The sequence below is a fragment of the Vicia villosa genome, linkage group LG6 (assembly GCF_029867415.1).
Source record: "Vicia villosa cultivar HV-30 ecotype Madison, WI linkage group LG6, Vvil1.0, whole genome shotgun sequence".
NCBI classification, from domain to species: domain Eukaryota; kingdom Viridiplantae; phylum Streptophyta; class Magnoliopsida; order Fabales; family Fabaceae; genus Vicia; species Vicia villosa.
Genome location: NC_081185.1, coordinates 20831822 through 20853272, shown reverse-complemented (window position 1 = coordinate 20853272; position 21451 = coordinate 20831822). Strand labels below are relative to the sequence as shown.

The window sequence follows — 21451 nt, the reverse complement described above, 5'->3', positions numbered from 1 at the left end:
TTAACCCTGATAGAAAAAATAAATAGTAAAACAGTTATAACAAATCTTGATTTTCTTCTTTTGCTTCCCTCTTCTGTGAGTGTGTGTGTCTTTCATAAATACTGAAGGATTTTCTTGTGTTTGTTCAAGAAACTCAATCTTTCTCATAGTTTTAGTTTGTTCTCGACGACGCTCGTTACAACAAACTGGTGCGATGTGCGTGGACAAGAAGATGTCGTCAATAAAGTAAGGGATTGAGAAATTTACCGGAGTGAATGATTTCAGTCTATGACGCTTGAAGATGCAATCCTTTCTTGTTCAACAGAGTTTGTTAGAAGCGTTGAAAGGATCAAAGAAGATGAATGCTTCCCTAATGGAGAAGGAGAAGACGACAATAATAGAGAAAGCCCACAAAGCCATCGTATTGAGCCTAAGTGATAAGGTTCTCCGTTAGGTTTCGAAGGAGAATACGACAGCGGGTGTGTGGACGAAACTCAAAGGTTTGTACATGACTAAATCGTTGGTCAATCCCCTCTATCTAAAGCAAGCTTTGTATTCATTTAAGATGGGTGAAGAAAAAGTCTTTACTGAACAATCAAATTTGTTCAATAAGATGATTCTTGATTTGAAGAATATTAAGGTTACCAACAGTGATGAAGGTCAAGCGTTGCTGCTATTGTGTGATTTACCAAGATCTCATGCTCACTTCAAAGAAGCCCTCTTTTTGTGGAAAAGAGTCTCTGAACTTTAAAGAGGATCAATAAGCTTTGTACTCGAAGGATTTGAACGAAATAAAGAAGCACAAGCCATCATCTATTAGTGAAGGATTGTTCGTAAAAGGAAAAGACTTGAAGAAGGATGGTAAGTTTGAGAAGAATAAGGGTTAAGGTCCACAGAAGCCTTATGGTGGTGATGCTCTTGCTATTAGGTGTTACTGCTGTAAGAAGGAAGGTCATACCAGAAAAGTGTGTCCTGAAAGGTTGAAGAGTCATGGAGATGGCAAGGACAATGGCAATGCAGCCATTGTTCAAGATGATTATGAATCATCTGATGTTTTGGTGGTTTCTAACGAAGATTCGAGCAAGGAATGGATTTAGGTTGCACATGACATATAACTCCAAACAAATATTTGTTTGAGGTATTATGTGATCAAGATGGTGGATCAGTGCTGCTTGGAAATAACAAAGCCTACAAGATCGCAAGAATTAGATATGTTGATTCAAGCGTCATGATGAGTCAATAAAGTTGTTGACTAGTGTTAGGTATGTACCTGATCTTGAGAGGAATTTGATTTCTCTTGGTGAATTCATCAAGAAAGGATATGTTTTCAAAGGAGAGCAAAGTATCCTAAGGGTAATGAAGGGGTAAAAGGAAGTCTTGAGAGGCATCAAGAGGAAAGACTTTTATACCCTTGAGGCTGAGGTTGTAAATGGTACATTAGACGTGGCATCCATAAAACCAGTGTCGAAGACTGAGCTATGGCACAAGAGACTTGGCCATGTCAATGAAAGGGGCCGGTCGAATTGGGAAAGCAAAAGTTGCTAGGTGGTGACAAGGTTGAAAAATTGGAGTTTTGTGAACCTTGTTTATTTGGTAAATCTTGTAGGGTGATGTTTAATAAAAGTAAAAAAAGAGCTCATGGATCCCTCAACTACATCCATGTTGATCTTTAGGAACCTGCAATGAATCCCTCACACTCAGGTGCAAGATATTCTCTATCCATAGTTGATGATTACTCACGAATGTTGTGGGTATTCATTCAGAAAGCTAAAGTTGAAACTTTTAAAATTTTCAAAAGTTGGAAGACTCTAGTCAAAAACCAAACGGGCAGGAAGGACAAGAGGTTGAGGACCGACAATAGTCTTGAAATTAGTAATGAAGCTTTCGAAAATTATTGTGCTGTGTCTAGTATTTCAAGGCACAAAACTATTGCAGGTACTCACTAACAAAATGGTTTTGCTTAAAGGTTTAGTCGAACCATTCTAGAAAGAGTAAGGTGTATGTTGGTTAGTACGGGATTAAAGAAGGTTTTTTAGGCTGAGGCAGTCATGAATGCAACTTACCTAATAATTAGGCGTCCCTTGACTGCTTTGGAGACGAAGACACCTGAAGAAGTTTGGTTGAGTCATCCACTAGACCTCGGCCAACTTAGAGTATTTAGCAGTGCAGCATATGCTCATATTAGGAAAGATAAGGTTGAACCTAGATCTCTAAGATGTATGTTCCTTGGTTATCCTAAAGGAGTCAAAGCTTATAGGATGTGGTGCCTACACTACTGCGGAAAAGGAATTTAACAACGGTTGGGATTTATATCTAACCACGCGGGACTAGGCGTTGTTATGTTGCGTGTGGTTGTATATTGAATACTTACAATCACGGTCTAGTGACCGTCGTAGTAAACTGGAAAGTGTGCGCCTTATAACAATGGTTATTCATATTAACCCTTTTGATATTTCATATTAATAAATGTCAAATTTTTATACCAGAATCAGCACGAAACTAATTTTGAATTGATATCAAAACTTGTATTAGAAGTACACAATCCCATTAACTACAAAATTTGAATAGTTCGAGGTATGCAATCTGCGGACCTCCGTTTTTTAATTCCGGGCCATACCTCTGATCTGTAGAGATACGTGAACTGACTCTTTTTTATCGCTTAATGCTTTCGCATTTTTGAAAATTCACAGAGTCGCCACCGACCTTTTATTTTATCCAATTAAGGAAAGGTTTATAAAAGAAATAGAAAAAAGACCTTTAAGAAATTCTGGGTAAGGGGGTAGGTTATACAAAGGGAAGGTGTTAGCACCCTTTGTATCCTTGGTTATCCATGGGCTCTTAAGTTTGCTTAGCTCACTTGTTTTTCGATCACTTTTCAATTGCTTTAGAATGCTCATATGTGGTTTCAAATACTTTTGTAAATTGAATTTTGTAATGATCCGTGTGTGGATGTATACAAAATGCTTGTTTATCTTTCGAAAGATGTTTTGAAAAGAACGTTAACTTGGTAATAATCCGTGTTTGGATGTATACAAAGTATTGTCTTTTTTGAAAGTTTTGTTTTGAAAAACAACAATGTATGAGAATTTTGTTTGTTTTGATTTGAGCAAGCAAACTAGGAGGTCTACCTTGAGTTGTAAGGTCTTTATCCTATTTCCTTTAAAAATCTATCCTTTCACCGGATATAAACGCAAGGTTCGATTTTGTACTCGAAACAGTAGAATTTTGACTTTGATTTTGAAAAGAATGAGAAGGGATTTACCTTAAGAGGTGCAAGTGTGATTGTGTTTGTATTCAGATATTTTATCTTTGAAGTTAGTGATCTAACGGTTCAATTTTATCTTTGACATACACGCAGTTTATATTTGCTGGAAATTAAAATGCGGAAATGTAAAGTGCGGAAAGTAAATCTACGCTATTACATCGATTGTGCAGGAAATGTAAACTAGCCTATTTACATGATTTTGACATCCTATACATTTATCTAGGAATTTAAATTGCAAGAAAAATAAAAGGCATGTTTTTGGATTTTTTATGATTGATTTTAATTATAATTAATGCATGATTAATTAAATTAAAATGAAGAAAAAAGATGAAAATAGATTTAAACCTAGAAATTAAGTTTAAAATATGTACAAAATATTTGTCAATTAATTTTAAAACAAAACTAATTTTTGGAATTTTTGAAATTTGATTTGAAATTGATTTAAGCTAATTAAAACATAATTATACAAATAATTATACAAATAATTAAAACTCAAAGATAAAATTATTCAAAATATGTACAAAATTAGTTTATAATATATAAACAATATTTAACATAAAGAACAATTTTTTTTATGATTTTTTGATTGGTTAGAATAATTAAAAAGCAAATATACAAACATATACTAATTAATTATGCAAAATATTGGAATTATGAAGAAAAATAAAATATTTTTATTTCAGAAAATAATATATTATTTTAGAAGTCTAAAAATATTTTTTGTATATTTTTTGGATTTTTAAAACTATTTTTAATTAATTTTGTAAAGAAATTAAAATAGAAATAAAATTTAAAAGGATACGATCAGGTGTGGTGGATAAGTGTGGTCTATGGTGTGGTTGCATGATCTGGTGCGTTTGATGGAGTGACTGGATTGATCGTGTGGTCACTGAAACGAGGCACATGGCAAAAGCGTGGACAGCGTAGCACAGGATCCAAAGAATTTGAAAAAGCTGGCGCGCGCGTTCTGACCAACCAGAGCTTGCCACGCTTCATCTTCTTCATTTGAAATTTCTGCAACCGTAGGTAAAGCCTTTACCCACGGTTTTTTCCGTCACTAAAGCTCCTGCAAATTGAAAATCACAAGATATGCAATATAAATACCATATGAGACCATGGATCGATTGTAAATGATCCACTGAACACAACCATGGCCTTATTTTCTTTTGATTTTGCCTTAAAAGAAAAACCCCGTTTCGAGGTCATAAAACCCTAAAATGGCACATGTCTCAATCGTCCATGAAAACCTAATTCCAGCTCCAGAAACGACCAGAGCATCAAACCAAACACAAATATGCAACTACATCTTGTTATACATGCATGTATGATTATATTTTGGTGGGTTTCGATTTGAACAAACCGTGGGTTCTAGGCGTGTGTTCTTGAGGTTTCAATGCTTGCAATTGATCTGGACAGGTTCAGTGAAGTTCAAGGAACGTGTTTGAATACTTAGTTTATGTTAAAACAAGCTGGAATTTAAAATTCGAATTTTAAATTTCCTTCAAAATTTCAACTTGATACAAGTGTGTTTACAAGCATAGAATGGTTCTTAATTCGTGTCCCCTTGTTACTGAAGCTCTATAGCTCTTATATAGACATTGTAGTGCTTAAAAACTAAGCTAAAAGCATTAAGTGCTTTTGTTGAATTCTTGACTTTTTCAACACTTATGGCTTTGCATTCAAGCTACCATGGCTTGACTTTCAACTCTCCTTCTGCTGTACTTTGGCTTGGGGCAGAGTTTAATTGATTCCCTTGATGAGTCATGCTTAGAAATTAAGCCATCCATTATCCTTCCATTTTTACTTTTTATTTAATCTTAAAATAAGATAAAATCAAGCAAAAAATGAATAAAAATGGTGTGGGCCTTGTCTTGGTCGTGGGAGGCCCATAATAACATGGCAAAGATGTTTGAACCATGAAAACTTGGCCCCATTTGGAAAAAATACATTTTTGAGCAATGTTAATTTCATGCATTTTCCCAAAATTTAGCCAACTTCAACAAGGTGTAAATCCCTCAATTTTTGTCATATGAAGGAGATCTTGCACTTTTTGAAAACCTCAAAGAGTCCTCTAACCAATGTCTTTGGTCTTATGTCAAAATGATTTTTGATGCTCCTTGTGTGTCCTTTTGAAAAAAGTGTCTTTTTGTTGACTTTGAAAATGACCTGTAATGTCTTTGATCATATTTTTCAAATGGTGAATCCAATGACCATGGGATCAATGGCATTTGAAAGATAATTGAATTTCCTTCAAAATGAGCTTTGGTTTGAATTTTTTGGATGAAGGATGAGAGAGTTATGATCAGTCAAAGTTGAGTTGACTTTTCAGGCAAAAACCCTAATTTTGAATCTTAGGGTTTTGTTGATTTTTGATCTTTCCTTGATGAATTATGATCATCCAATGATCAAATGATGAATCCTTTGACAAAATATGGACTTTGACAAAAAATTTCATTTTTGACTGTCTGTTGACTTTTTTGGTCAAACGGGTCGTCTGTTGACTGTTTGAGCTGCTGACGGTGCGTCTGAGTGAATTGAAGTTTGAAAATTTGTATGATGGTACTTTGAGATGTATGGATGTGTATGAAATCCATTTGAGCTCTTAAAAACTTGTTTCTCCTGTAAAAACAAGAAAACCCTAGTCAGGGACTGTTTATGTAGGAGACAGTTAAGCGTACCTGATTTTTGTGCAGTGTTGAGTCTCTGCTAATCGCGTGATATTCAGAAGACTTCTAGAACAAAAATCTTGGAATTTTGAATTGTGAAAGATTGATTTGATTGATGGTACAAAACACTGAGAATTGTACTGCCAGCAGCTTGGCTGTCAACTGACTGTTCAGGTATTGACGTAGCAGTTAGAGTGAAAAATCAACAGTCAAAGTTAATTTTCTTTTTTTGTTGTTTTTGCCTTTTGTTTTATGTGAAAAATGAAAGTTATTTACATGACTTGTTAAAAAAAACACAGACATAATAAATAACTAATATTTACTGTATGCGGGCAAAATTACCGATAATAACCCTGAAAATTATTTAATGCACAGAAAAATGAATATTTGACTGGCAGAAAACACATAAAATATTATCTGAGTAATTAAGCAATATTATGACAAATAGTACAACATTTAATACTGACAGTACAAATATTACATACTATTTTGAACAGTACGACGAATAAACGGTACATTTAAGAAATAAGAAATACGGCAAATTTTAAGAATGACGATTGATAACCCATGCTACAAATAGTAACATGTAGATGATTGGGAGCATAAGCATCCCAGGTCCACAGTGTTCCGGGCTATGTAGACAGAAGAAAGACATGATCACCGTAGCAATGGTGATGACCATAAGAAAACAAGTTTCCCACCGCTTCGCCATTTTGTCGGGAAAGAAGAAAGGATGGATTATGAAGTAGAAATTTGAGAGATGAATTAGAATTTGATGTGAGATTTTATGGAAGAAAATGGGAGGTATTTATAGAATGGAAAGAAGGATAGAGACGTTGGGGAATGATGTGATTCCGTACAAAAGGAAAATTTGAGTGGAAGTAAGATTTGAAAGAAAGTGGAGATAGTGTTGGGAAAAAGAGAGATTTGATTTTTTGAAAAAGAGATTTGAAAAGATTTTTGAAAATAATGGAATATAGTACCAAAATTAGTGGGAAACAAAAGATAATAATAATCTACTTGTTACCAGTACAGTCTGAGTTTCCTGATTCTGCGCCTGCAAAAAGATTTAACTCTGTACCAATTGTGTCAGTACTATTTATCTGTAAATAAATAAATAGCATGTGTGAAGTAATAAACAGTATTTGGCGTTTGCGTAAGAATAAATTCAACTGCAAGCCAAATTACTGTATAAGAAAAATTCTAAAAACTAAGTATTTCATATGTCAGGATATAAAAATCCATGATTATATGAGACTCTTAATTTTCAGATTGGAGTTTTCTTGAAAAAAGATGCGGGCAAATTTTGGGGTATAACAGTTGCCCCTATTCAATCTTCTTAAACCTGAAGAGATTGTCTGAAATCTGAAGGTAGAAGATGATTGAATATTTAGATGCCCTGAAAATTTGCACTTACCTTGATCAGAAGAGATGTTGGAAGTTGCATTTGAATGTCGTCTGCGAAATGTTGTTGGCAGATTGAAACATTACCTGAGATGGGCTTTCAGATGCCGCCTGGTAAATGGGTTGAGGGTTTGTTCATCAGAATGAATCCATTGATTATATCTTGATGAAGGATTTGAAAGTCTTTGTGTTGACTGTTTCGGAACCGTCCAAGGTTACCGCTTTAAGTCTTGGAGGATGATTGCTACGGAACTTGTCCAAAGTTTTTCCGATTTAGATTTTGGAAGTTGATCATTGTGGAACCGTCTGAGGTATCGCTTTAGATCTGCAATGTTAAATCGTTCTGGAACCGTCTGAGGTATCGCTTTAGATCTGCAATGTTAAATCGTTTTGGAACCGTCTGAGGTATCGCTTTAGATCTGCAATGTTAGATCGTTTTGGAACCGTCTGAGGTATCGCTTTAGATCTGCAATGTTAGATCGTTTTGGAACCGTCTGAGGTATCGCTTTAGATCTGCAATGCTAGATCGTTCTGGAACCGTCTGAGGTATCGCTTTGATCTGTAATGTTAGATCGTTCTGGAACCGTCTGAGGTATCGCTTTGATCTGTAATGTTAGATCGTTCTGGAACCGTCTGAGGTATCAACTTTAGATCTGCGATGTTAGATCGTTCTGGAACCGTCTGAGGTATCAACTTAGATCTGCGATGTTAGATCGTTCTGGAACCGTCTGAGGTATCAACTTTAGATCTGCGATGTTAGATCGTTCTGGAACCGTCTGAGGTATCAACTTTAGATCTGCAATGTCTGTTTTTGAGTTGGTAAGTGATCAGAATGAATCTTCGGCTTGATTATATCTGAGAGAACTGTTCATGGAATTCAGGTGAACACTGCATGTGATTGAGAACATCTTTGTTGAAGATATCCGTCTACCTGAAAAATCAAGTTAGTGATATGCAATGTTTATGATGCATGTAAATGTGAGATATTCCCGGAGAAATATGCATGTGATGTTGTGTATGAATATGCGTATGAATATGCGCATGATGCATGATGTATGAATATGAATATGTGATGTATGAATGTGAGATGTCGAGCTTCTATTTGGGAAAATAAATTTCCGCCAGTCATCTGGACATGACTATATTGTGATCGTTGATGATCTTTTGTCTTATTTGAGTACCCTCGGCTGGGGAAATTCTTCGAGAACCATGGTACTCTGTAGAAGGATCTTTGAATATCACTTGGGAATGAAAGGTAGCTGGAAGTTCTGATGCCCTTTCAAATGGGAATGAGGAAGATGCATAATCCTCCGATGCACTATCTGACCAAGTCCGGGTGCGGGGATCACACCTTCTGAAGATAGCAATCTGGAACAACCCTGCTGGGGGATAAGACTTCTTTTGAAGAGAAAATCTTTTTGAGGAATTTGCTGAGAAATGCGTTTCTCTTGGGGATTTTCTTCTGATGGGATGATGTCCAGATAATTGGGACATTTCCTGAATGCTATTCCTGTTTTTCCTGGTAAACATCAATCATATTTAAATGCACATGTTCATTCAAAATTATCATTGGGACGTTTACGTATTTAAAACAGAAAAAGTGAAAATAGTGATTTTTGAGCCTAAGCTGCATTGATTTTTGAAAAAGAGCCATGATAGGCTGGTTAGCACAGGGAGACAACAATCCTAGAAGTAGGAAACTGTCAGAAAGTTTTGGAAAATATTTATGAAGATAAATAGCTATGTGAAAACAATCCAGTCAAGTTTCAACTCTGCTATTGCCAATCTGTCTTCGAGCATCTCATCCCTCACTTGTTGGAAGAAAGTGATTGGACTGATCGGTGTCTTTGAGGTGTTGAATCTTGATGGTGAGTAGGCAGCTGAACGGAACACAGTTGTATGCTTCATTCCCTAACTTTTGCCTAGGCTGCCCTTTCAGGTTTTCAGCCTACCAGGATAGTATTTGTTTAGTCTCTAACTTTTGCCTGGACCGCCCTTTCGGGTTTTCAATCCACCGAGACGCTCATTTTTTTTTGCCTAAGTTGCCCTTTCAGGTTTTCAACTTAGCGAGCTGTTTTTTTTCTTTTTAAGAGAAGTATTTTTTGACTATGTCAGTATTCACAGGGTGTGGGAAATCCTCACCATCCATGGTGGTAAGCAACATGGCGCCGCCGGAGAATATTTTCTTGATTATGAATGGTCCCTCGTAGGTGGGAGTCCATTTGCCTCTGGGATCACCTTGTGGTAAGATGATGCGTTTGACAACCAAGCCACCAGTTTGGTATGCTTGACTTTTGACTTTTTTGTTGAAGGCTTTGATCATACGCTTTTGGTATAGCTGACCATGACAAATAGCTGCGAGCCTTTTCTCATCAATCAAGTTTATCTGGTCCAACCGTGTTTGAATCCAATCGTCTTCGTCTAGATTGGCTTCTTTCATAATCCTTAGGGAAGGAATCTGAATTTCAATTGGAAGAACTGCCTCCATACCATAGACTAAGGAGAATGGAGTTGCCCCTGTTGAAGTACGCGCAGATGTGCGATAACCATGTGTAGCAACCTGCCTAAAAATTTCAGCTTTCGAGTCGCCACCTATTCTGAAGGGCGAATAGGAACCCTATGCAGATAAGAGATTGAGGGTAAGTTATTATAATCAGGCTGAGGGAAGGTGTTAGGCACCCTCAGCCCTTTCCTAAAGGCTAATGCTCAAAGATTAGGGTTGCATGGCAGGGTTTGTAAAGAAATGTGGCAAACAGAATTTTAATGACATGATTGAGGTTTTGAAGAGGGGGACTCGCCTTGTTGCCAAGTGCCTACGTACCTCCTTAGGGAGGATCAGAGTCTACGTAGTTCGGGAAGGGTTGTACGCCATTTAGAGTTTGAATTTGATTTGATATGAGTTTTTTAGAGGCTTTTTAGTTAGCCTATCGCAGTTTGTTTTGTCTTGGTAATTTGAATGGATTTTAGAATTATTAGGATTTGGGCGTACAACCCTGATTTGGCACAATTAACCGCAATGATCAATAGGTTTGATCACCATAGTTAAAAGATTAAGGATTTGCATTGTTACCAATTCAAACCGATTAATTCGATTATCACTAATAACAACTTATTTGTATTTTATTATTATTTGATAAATTTTATTTTATACTGTTACCTCTCATAACCGGTTAATACGGTCACAAATAATAACAGATTAATTATAGAACGAGGCAGGATTAATCACCACAATCAATAAGATGATTGCAGCCATTTAATCGAATTTAATTGGATTTTTATTTTAATAAAAAAAAGTACTTTAATTATTTTTATTGTTAACCACAGCGATTAATCGGTTTAATCGGCGCAAATAACAAATTAAAACATATTTTATATAAATGTCATATTTTTATTCTATAAATAAAATAATTTTAATATAAATTATTAATTATCAACTAATATTTTAATTACAAGAAAAACAAATTGATTAAATTTTTATTAAGTTTTTATTAAGGTTTTAATCCTGTATGGCTGCTAGTAGGGTGTATAGTATGGGTGTCAATTCCAGAGCGTTAGATCTAGGGCTAGTGGGAGTTAATGGCCCAGATCAAGGGGATGCATGGTAAGCTCCATAGGCATAGGCGCACAGGATTGAGTTTGCAATTTTAGAAAAATAAATAGGCGAAGGGGAGGCTCGAACCCATGACCTCCCCCTCACCAACGTTTCACACAACCACCAAGCCACACGCATACACGCGTTAAAGAAGCGTCACCAATATAATATATATAAAAGACAATGCGCAACAATAAATCAGGCGCGAAATTCAAACGATCCAACCAACGGATGCCAACGCATCATCTTCTTCGCCAGTTTCCCTAAAGGCCTGCAAATTTAGCTACGAAACTGCTACGGCTTTACTCGTAGCAAACCAGAACACGAAAATAGCGATTAGGCTATACTCTCACGTAAATCTTTCGCGACCCCTGCAATCGTCTCACCTAAACCATGCGAATTCATTCATATATTCAATTAACCCTAATTTTAGCCCTAATAAGAAACCCCAAATCGGAACCCTAATACTCAAGATCACCTCTAATGGTGGAATACGATTAAGACACGAAAACTTCACAAAACAAATCCAGGAACGATCACAGCATCATAATCAAGCATAATATATCAATAAAAACATGTAAAGATGCATGAATTCCTCTAATCGATCCAAGTTTCCGAATTACTTACTTTGACAAATCGGAGAGTATTCTGGGGGTGTTGGGGTCGAGCAAAGATCCAGACACGTTCAGAAGCCTTTGAGGAATCTTTTGCAAGCTTCAGAAACTCTTGAAAGTCTCTAATTCTTCAAATCCGAATCTTGGTTTTGCGTGACTTTTTTTGTGTTCTTGCAATTGCGTTTTTCTCTCAGAATCCCGTCCCCTAGTCTGGTGCTTTATGTTCTCTACTTATAGGGAATAGAATTAGGTTAAAATCTTGTCCAAAACCTCACTTGAATCAAATCTTACTACTTTGAGAATTTGGATTTTATTTCTTGAATTCTAAGCTACCATATTTGGCCCAATTTGTATTAATTTCCTTCTCCAATCCCTATGCACGAAATTACATTATATTTGATCATTAATTCTGATTGGAAATCAAACAAAATATAATTTTAACAAAATATTTGATTTTTAGTCTTTATTAAATCATAAAAATGAAATAAAAAATACATTAATTCAAATATAATGTTAATTTTCGTGGCAAGTGGTTTTTGGGCATGCTAATAGCTTATGGACCAAGTTTGTATGAAAATACTATGGGCCCTTTTGCAAAGTTTCTCCATTTGAACCCTCTTTTTTCACATTTGGTCCCTAAAAGTCTCCTAACTTTGATCAAGCATATTTCCCTCAATATTTGAGCTATGGAGGCGTTCTAATACTTTTTGGAAACCTCAAGAGGTCCTCTACAAGCCACTTTGGAATATATTTTTCATTTGAAGCTTTCATCTCTATCATATCCTCTTTGGGAAAAAACTGCTTTTGAAGGATGCCTGAAAATGACCTGTAATCTTTTGCCTTGTATCTCTTAAATGAAGCATTTTTGGCCTTGGCTTGTGAGACACAAAGTTGTAGAGAATCCAATTTCCTTCAAAATAGGCTTTGAGTGGAGAATTTCTGATGTTCCATGTGAAAGTTATGCCCAGTCAAAGTTGGGTTGACTTTCTCCTAAGAAACCCTAATTTGAACCTTTCTATATTTGTTCATCTCTGAGTTTCTATTAATGGAATCATGATCAAGCTTTGATCAAATGATGGATATACATCCCCATACTTGTTGTGTGGCCAATGGTTAGAAGTTTGGATCATGCCTTGACTTTGGATTTGAATCAGTTGATTGTAGATCTTGAGATTGTTTGAGCAGGTGACCTTTGGAGTAGTGCCTTGACTTTTGCCATGGATTTAGATTAGATCACTATAAACCATACATCCTTGATTAGGAGCCTTATCTCATTGATCCCTCTTTGGGGAACCTCAAACCCTAGCCTTAGGAGGCTCCTGACTAGGAATGTAGCTTGAATGGAACCCTAGTCTTTGCATCTTTGTAAGTGAAGTAGATGGGGCAAATTTTGGGGTATGACAGCTGCCCCTGTTCAATATTCTTAAACCTGAAGAGGCGGATAGGCTTGCTTGCCTGTTGCGACCTGAAGGGGGAAGATTATTGAACACTGATAGTACCCTGAAATTTGCTGATATTGCGGAGTGTGGAGTAGATGTGTTGCTGGAGAACGTGGTGCCATATCACTGCCGTGATAGGACATAACACGAGGGTTACGACTTGGGTTGAAGTTGAAGGTGCCATTATCACTGCCAAGGGACTAACATGACAAGACGTAACGCGAGGGTTACGATTTGATTGGAATTGCCGTTATCACTGCCGTGATAAGACGTAACGCGAGGGTTACGATTTGGTTTGAAATTGCCGTTATCACTGCCGTGATAAGACGTAACGCGAGGGTTACGATTTGGTTTGAAATTGCCGTTATCACTGCCGTGATAAGACGTAACGCGAGGGTTACGATTTGGTTTGAAATTGCCGTTATCACTGCCATGATAAGACGTAACGCGAGGGTCACGATTTGATTGGAATTGCCGTTATCACTGCCGTGATAAGACGTAACGCGAGGGTCACGATTTGGTTGGAAATTGCCGTTATCACTGCCGTGATAAGACGTAACGCGGGGGTTACGATTTGGTTTGAAATTGCCGTTATCACTGCCGTGATAAGACGTAACGCGGGGGTTACGATTTGGTTTGAAATCGCCGTTATCACTGCCGTGATAAGACGTAACGCGAGGGTTACGATTTGGTTTGAAATTGAAATTTAAAATAGAGTTTGAAATAGGATTCCAGAGAAGCCAAGCTTCATCTGTAAAATGATGCTCTGCGAATGTTTATGCTTATGATTTGTTGTAGATGTATGCATGCTTATGCAAATGGTTCATATGTGAGTATATGAATATGAATATGTATGATGGCTTTGATGCAGTATCTTCTGTCACCCGTTGGATTTGCTTAGCTTTTCGAGCAGCTTTGTGGGTCTTAACTCAGATCGTCTGAAGTTAATCTACCGGGGTATTGCAGTGCTTTCAGGACCAGGCGTATATCGACTACCGGAGATGTTGTGGTTTCGTCCCCTCTATTTTAGTCTGATGGTTTGTAAGTTTCTTGTTTTAAGTTCGAAGTTTAAAGTTTATGAGAAATAAATTATTCCTTGCACTTGGTATTGAAATGATGAAGCGATAAGTATGAAAGGAAAAGACTTTTATTGATCGTTGCCTTGAATTGGCGAGTGTACAAAAGGTATGAAAGAAAGAAAAATGACAAATAGAAATGATATTAATACTGCTATCGCTCTTTTGCTCTCGAGGGCCCCGGTAATCCTTTGACTTTGGAAGTTGATGGTTGCTCGATTTCCCATCCTTCATGAATTGTCTTGGGCTCGTAGTTTGGAATCTCGCCCCTGCTAGGCATAGTACTTCTTGACTGCATCTGAATTGATCGGATGTGGTAGCTCGTCCCCATCCATGGTGGTGAGGATGAGCGCTCCTCCCGAGAACACTGTTTTTATGACATATGGACCTTCGTAGTTTGGTGTCCATTTTCCTCGGGCATCAAGTCGGGGCAGTAAGATTTTCTTGAGAACGAGGTCCCCTTCTTTGTAAGTTCGAGGGCGGACCTTTTTGTCGAACGCTTTTTTCATTCTTTTCTGATAGAGCTGCCCATGGCACAAAGCCGTCAGTCGCTTTTCTTCGATGAGATTAAGCTGATCAAAACGGGTTTTTACCCATTCCGATTCTTCTAACTTTGTGTCGGCTAGGACTCTTAATGATGGAATCTCCACTTCGATAGGGAGAACTGCTTCCATGCCGTAGACCAAGGAGAAAGGGGTTGCCCCTGTGGATGTGCGTACTGAAGTTCTGTAACCGTGCAGGGCGAAGGGAAGCATCTCATGCCAATCTTTGTACGTCTTCACCATTTTCTGTATTATTTTCTTGATATTTTTGTTTGCGGCCTCAACAGCGCCATTCATCTTAGGTCTGTATGGTGAAGAATTGTGGTGTTCAATTTTGAATTCCTCGCATAACTCCTTCATCATGTTATTGTTCAGGTTCGACCCGTTGTCAGTAATGATTCGACTTGGGATCCCATATCGGCAAATGAGGTTATGCTTGATGAACCGAGTAACCACTTGTCTTGTTACATTTGTGTAGGAAGCAGCTTCGACCCACTTGGTGAAATAGTCGATAGCAACCAATATGAATCGGTGTCCGTTAGAGGCTTTGGGTTCGATCATTCCTATCATGTCAATCCCCCACATTGCGAATGGCCATGGAGAGCTTAATACGTTCAGTGGATTAGGTGGCACATGTACTTTGTCAGCATATATTTGGCATTTGTGACATGTCCTTGCATGTTGGAAGCAATCGGCCTCCATTGTTAACCAGTAGTAACCAGCTCTTAGTATTTTTCTTGCCATTGAATGTCCATTTGCATGAGTCCCAAAGGTTCCTTCATGGATTTCCTTGATGATCTCTTTGGCCTCGTTTTTATCCACACACCTTAGTAATACCGAATCGTAGTTTCGCTTGTACAGGACATCGCCGTTTAGGAAGAACTTAGATGCTAACCTCCTTAGCGTCTTTTTGTCAATTGTGGAGGCGTTTTCTGGGTACACTTGTTTCTCTAGGTATTCCTTAATGTCATGGTACCAGGGTTTGTCATCAGCTTGTTTCTCGATCGTAAGGCAATAGGCTGGTTCTTCGAAGTGTCTGACCGTTATCTGAGGTTCATGATTTGGCCAGTTTACTTTGAACATGGAGGAGAGTGTTGCCAACGCATCAGCCATTTGATTTTCCTCCCTCGGGATATGATTAAAAGTGATGGTATCGAACTCAGCCATTAGTTCCAGTATGAGGTCTCGGTACGGGATTAGCTTTGCATCTCGCGTATCCCATTCTTTATTGACTTGGTGGATTACTAATGCTGAATCCCCATATACCTCGAGTAACTTAATCCTCAGATCGATCGCCGCTTCTAGACCCAATATGCATGCTTCATATTCGGCAATATTGTTGGTACAGTCGAAACATAGTCTCGCAGTGAAAGGTATGTGACGATTGTCAGGAGATGTCAAGACTGCCCCTATGCCATGTCCTAATGCATTTGAGGCTCCATCGAACGTGAGAGTCCACACTAGTCCTGGTTCGGGTCCTTCATCGGGCCCAGGTATTTCATAGTCTCTTACCAGCATAATGTCCTCATCAGGGAAATCGAATTTCATAGATTGATACTCTTCAATGGGCTGATGAGCTAGATGTTCTGCCAATACACTCCCTTTTATTGCTTTTTGGGTGACGTATTGAATGTCATATTCCGACAATAGCATTTGCCATCTCGCGATTCTTCCCGTGAGAGCCTGTTTCTCGAACACGTATTTCAAAGGATCCATCCTCGATATTAACCATGTGGAATGGTTCAGCATATATTGCCTTAGACGTTTGGAGGCCCATGCTAGGGCGCAACATGTCTTTTCCAACGGTGAATATCGGGACTCGCAATCGGTGAATTTCTTACTAAGATAGTAAATAGCGTGTTCTTTCCTCCCTGTTTCGTCCTGCTGCCCCAGTACGCATCCCATGGATCTGTCGAGGACAGTGAGGTACATGATCAATGGCCTTCCCGACACCGGGGGTACGAGTATTGGTGGTTCTTGTAAGTAACGTTTTATGGTTTCGAAAGCTACTTGACAATCGTCATTCCACTTGATTGGTTGATCTTTTCTTAGTAGCTTGAATATGGGCTCACACGTAGCAGTTAAGTGTGAGATGAACCTTGAGATATAGTTCAAGCGCCCTAAGAAACCACGAACCTCTTTTTCTGTCCTCGGGACGGGCATTTCTTGTATGGCTTTTACCTTGTCAGGATCTACCTCTATGCCTCGTTGGCTCACTATGAATCCCAGCAACTTTCCCGACCTCACGCCAAATGTACACTTGTTCGGGTTCAACCTTAGTTTGAACTTCTTCAAGCGTTCAAACAACTTTTGCAAGTGTGTGAGATGCTCCTCTTCAGAATAGGACTTAGCGATCATGTCATCTACATATACCTCAACTTCCTGGTGTATCATATCATGGAACAGTGTGACCATAGCTCGCTGATATGTTGCCCCAGCGTTTCGCAATCCAAAAGGCATCACCTTGTAACAGAAGGTACCCCAGGAGGTCATGAAGGTGGTTTTTTCCATGTCTTCCGGAGCCATTTTAATCTGATTATACCCCGAGAATCCGTCCATGAATGAAAACACTGAAGCTTGCGCGGTGTTATCCACTAGTATGTCTATGTGCGGCAGTGGGAAGTCGTCCTTTGGACTTGCCTTATTTAGATCTCTGTAATCAACACACATGCGTACCTTTCCATCTTTCTTAGGTACTGGCACTATATTGGCGATCCAGGGCGGATATTCAACTACGGCGAGGAAACCTGCGTCAAACTGCTTGAGTACCTCTTCTCGGATTTTGTTATCCATGTCGGGCCGAACTCTTCTGCGTTTTTGTCTGACAGGTGCACAACCCTCTTTGAGTGGTAGCCTATGCACGACGATGTCTGTATCCAGCCCAGGCATGTCTCGGTATGACCAAGCGAATATTTCCACATAGTCATGGAGGAGTTTGACCAGTGTCGCTTTTATGCCCACGTTCAGTGTTGCCCCAATCTTGATTTCCTTGGGTTCTTTGTCGGTGCCCAAGTTTATGATTTCGATTGCTTCTTGAGGAGGGAGCATGCTTTTGGATTCTCTGTCCATTAGCCTTGACAATTCTTCTGGAAGTTCATCGTCTTCCTCATCCCCTTCCTCAGACTGATCAGCGAGAGCCTCGAATTTATATTGAGTTTGAGCAGTATTATTATCGGTGATGTTAGAAGGTGATCTGCATAAGTTTATATTATTATATTTTTTTTAGTATGCAATTATGACTGTGCTTTGGTTTTATGCAAGAATGTTATTTGTCATTTCGAGAAAGTGAATGCAAGAACGAGACAAAGTTTTCGATACCAAATGCAAACGACAATTTTATTCATAAACTTAACTTTGAAAGTAAATGGGGCCCTTACAAACCAAACTCTATGCTTCGGGCGAGGCATGAGCGACATTGTTTTTTTTTTTTAAATAATTGAAAGGGAAAAACACACGACAAAAGCAAATTACTTTGAAACGTAAACTATCTCCGGTATCTCCAAGCTTGTCCAATTTTGAAGTTGTTCTCCTGGCCTAATCATCCGGATGAAATTGGGCGTTCCTTCCATACTAGATATCATGGATACATGCTCATATCCACCTGTGACAAAAGTCTGTGCGATCGGAGGGAATCGTTGCTCTTCCTTTGCAGCCTTCTTTGTTGATTGGCATCCTAACCCCAGACGATCTTTCTTCTCTTGCACTTCTGGAATTTTGCCCCAGCCTTCCATCTTTGTGTCTTGCAGGTCTCTCCAGGATGTTACCGCCCTTCGCGTTTTCTCAATTGGCAGTGTGACAGCAGTGGCAATCTCTAGTGCTTGGAACGAAGTCTCTAATGCTTTTTCCCCCGCCTCAATGTATCGGTATGAGTCTAGATTGCTGACAAATATGTCCTCCTCCCCACTGACGGTTACTATAGAGTTTCCATCCACAAATTTCACCTTTTGATGCAGGGTAGAGGTAACTGCCCCAGCAGCATGGATCCAAGGGCGTCCTAATAAACATGTATAGGCAGGCTCAATCTCCATCACTTGGAAATTGATGCAGAAAGTGTGAGGGCCTATTACCACAGGGAGGTCCACTTCTCCAAACACCGGGCTTTGCGACCCATCAAAGGCTTTGACCACCAGACGGCTTGGTCTTATTACCAGTCCTTCCAAATCTATCTTGTCTAAGGTGGCCTTTGGCATCACATTTAATGACGACCCTGTGTCGATCAGCACTCTAGACAGATGAGCTTTCCCGCATTGTATGGAGATATGCAGGGCTTTGTTATGCTCTTTCCCTTGTGAGGGCAACTCGTGTTCACTGAAGCTTAAGCATGCCCCAGCAGTAAGATTAGCCACCATTCCATCAAATTGATTTACAGTGATGTCTTTGGTTACATGGGCAGCACTCAAGATCTTCATCAGGGTGTCTCGATGTTTTTCTGAATGAATTAACAGCGAGAGGAGTGATATCCTGGATGGAGTTTGGTGCAACTGATCCACTACCTTATAATCACTTTTCTTGATTAATGCCAAGAATTCTTCGGCATCTTTGTTAGTGATCTCCTTGTCTATGGGTGTGCTTCTTTCAGTAGGGACCACAGTGGCTTGATCATTTGCTTGTGCTGAATTCTCTTTTGATTTAGCAGTATTGAATATGCGACCGCTACGAGTCATACCCCCAGGCCCGACGATGTTTGTCACATCGGTACTAGCATTAGACTCATATTCCCATGGAACTGCTTTCATCTTGTCCACAGGATATGGATCCCTGACTGGGATAATCCTAGTGTGTACTTGTGCGGGTATCAGCAGTGTGGCTTTGGCGCAAGGGATGATCAACGTCTTCCTTGCCCCTTGTCTTGGTATCATTAACGGTTCATTCCTGTCCAGCATGGCCACATACTCTTCCTCAGGATATTCTTTAAACTGAACTACCCCTTGATTCACGAGTCTTTGCAAGGTTGTCTTAAAGGCTTCGTTATGTTCAAGGACGAACCCCTTTGCAAGTAGATACCTCTTAAGGGCATCTATGGGGGAGCTCCGTTGTTGAACAAACTCTTGCTCGGTGACTACCTCTATTGCATTGACTGTGCCATCATGGCGGGGCATAGGGTTTGTCTTCACATTAGGTTTGTCAAAAGCAATTGCTCCTGACTCTATCAGGTCCTGAACCTTGTGCCTAAAGGCCCAACATTTTTCCAATGTATGCCCCGGAGAATTGGCGTGAAATTCACACCTCTCATTAGCTTTGAAGTTGGGCATAGTCTTTCCGGGAATCGGAGGTGGCATAGGCCTGAGTTCCACTAACTGCTCATTTAATAGATACTTCAGTATCTCACTTTTAGAAGTGGGCAAAGGGTCGAACTTCCTCGGGGGGCCTTGGAATCTTTGTTGAGGTGGGTATGTCATGGGAGGTCTAAACTCTTGGTGCACTACTGCATTGGTTTCCCCTTCCTTCTTTTTAGCGAAGGTTGAGGTGGGCCTCTTAGAGTGATAAGAGTTAGATGAAGCTCCCTGTATTTTCCCATCCTTGATTCCGTCCTCAATTCTTTCTCCGATAACCACTAGATCTGAAAATCCCGAGGATACGCTTCCAATCATTTTATCGTAATATGGTCCTTGCAAAGTTCTCATAAACATGTCAACCAGCTCTTTTTCCAATAGTGGGGGTTGGACTCGAGACGCCAGTTCTCGCCATCTTTGGGCGTATTCCTTGAATGACTCTTCCTTTTTCTGGGACAAGTTCTGCAGTTGCATCCGATTGGGTGCCATGTCCAGATTGTACTTGTACTGCTTTAGGAATGTATTAGCAAGGTCGTTCCAGCTTCGGATATGTGTCTTTTCTAACTGCATATACCATTCAACAGATGCCCCACTTAGGCTGTCTTGGAAGAAATGCATCATTAGCTTTTGATCACTGGCGTAAGCAGCCATCTTCCTGACATACATGCGCAGATGACTTCTAGGACATGTGAGTCCCTTGTATTTCTCAAAGTTGGGTATCTTGAACTTATGAGGAATAGTCAAATCCGGCACCAAGCTCATTTCGTAGGTATCCACATCAAAGACATCGTATCCTTCTACTGCCTTCAGCCTTTCTTCCAGCGCCTTGATTTGTCCGTTATTTCTAGCGCTCTCTTCAGAATCAGCTTGGGTTTGCTTATGTTGGTACTCCTGATTCGGCTCGTCTACCTCCCCATATTGTAAATCCACATAATCCTCATCCTTAGGTGGATTGTTAGCAGGGATACGAACAGTGCGAGGCGCCCCCTCTTTCTGAGTAGCGGGAATGAATCCTTCATGGGAGGCTTCTCCCTCTTCATGGGTTTTGGTAACCCTCTTTGATGAGTGGGTGTTTGACTTATGAGGGTCAAAGCCTCGAACATATCCTAACAGTGGATTGCCATCGTTTGGCGTCTCCTCATACCGATTCCGAGCTTCCCTCGCTCTTTCCTGCTCATCCTTAATGTCCTTCATGAAGCTCAACATCTGTGCCATTCCTCCCTTAATCTCATCCACAGTACCTTTCAGCTGGGTTACTTCCTCACGAAGGGCGGCTTGGTTCTGTTCCAATTGTTCCATTGCCTTTTTCTTTTGAGATCTTGTCTGAATCCGCGGTTGAGTTGCAATGGTGTGACTGAATACGAAGATAGTTTTTCTTATGTTTTTTTTTTTGAAATAAATATGATGTGCATGATATGCATGCTATGTTTATGCTATGTTCATGTCTTATCCACATTATTATAATACACATATATATTTATATATTATTTTTATTCTTTCTCTTTTTTTTATATATATATACATGTACATCTTTCCTTTTTTTTTTTGCACATATGTATTATGTATATATTTTTTTTGTACATGTATATACACATATGTTT

General features: G+C 39.2%; 1 protein-coding gene across 1 annotated transcript; it reads right to left on the bottom strand.

Moving 5' to 3' along the window:
* Positions 1-21065, bottom strand: LOC131613342 (uncharacterized). The gene is made up of 3 exons (XM_058885020.1): positions 20637-21065; positions 18342-19685; positions 1-6 (listed from the first exon to the last, which is right to left on the bottom strand). Exons 1-3 carry the CDS (start codon positions 21063-21065, stop codon positions 1-3), a joined length of 1779 nt encoding a protein of 592 aa, XP_058741003.1.
* Between the last annotated feature and the right edge of the window lie 386 nt (positions 21066-21451).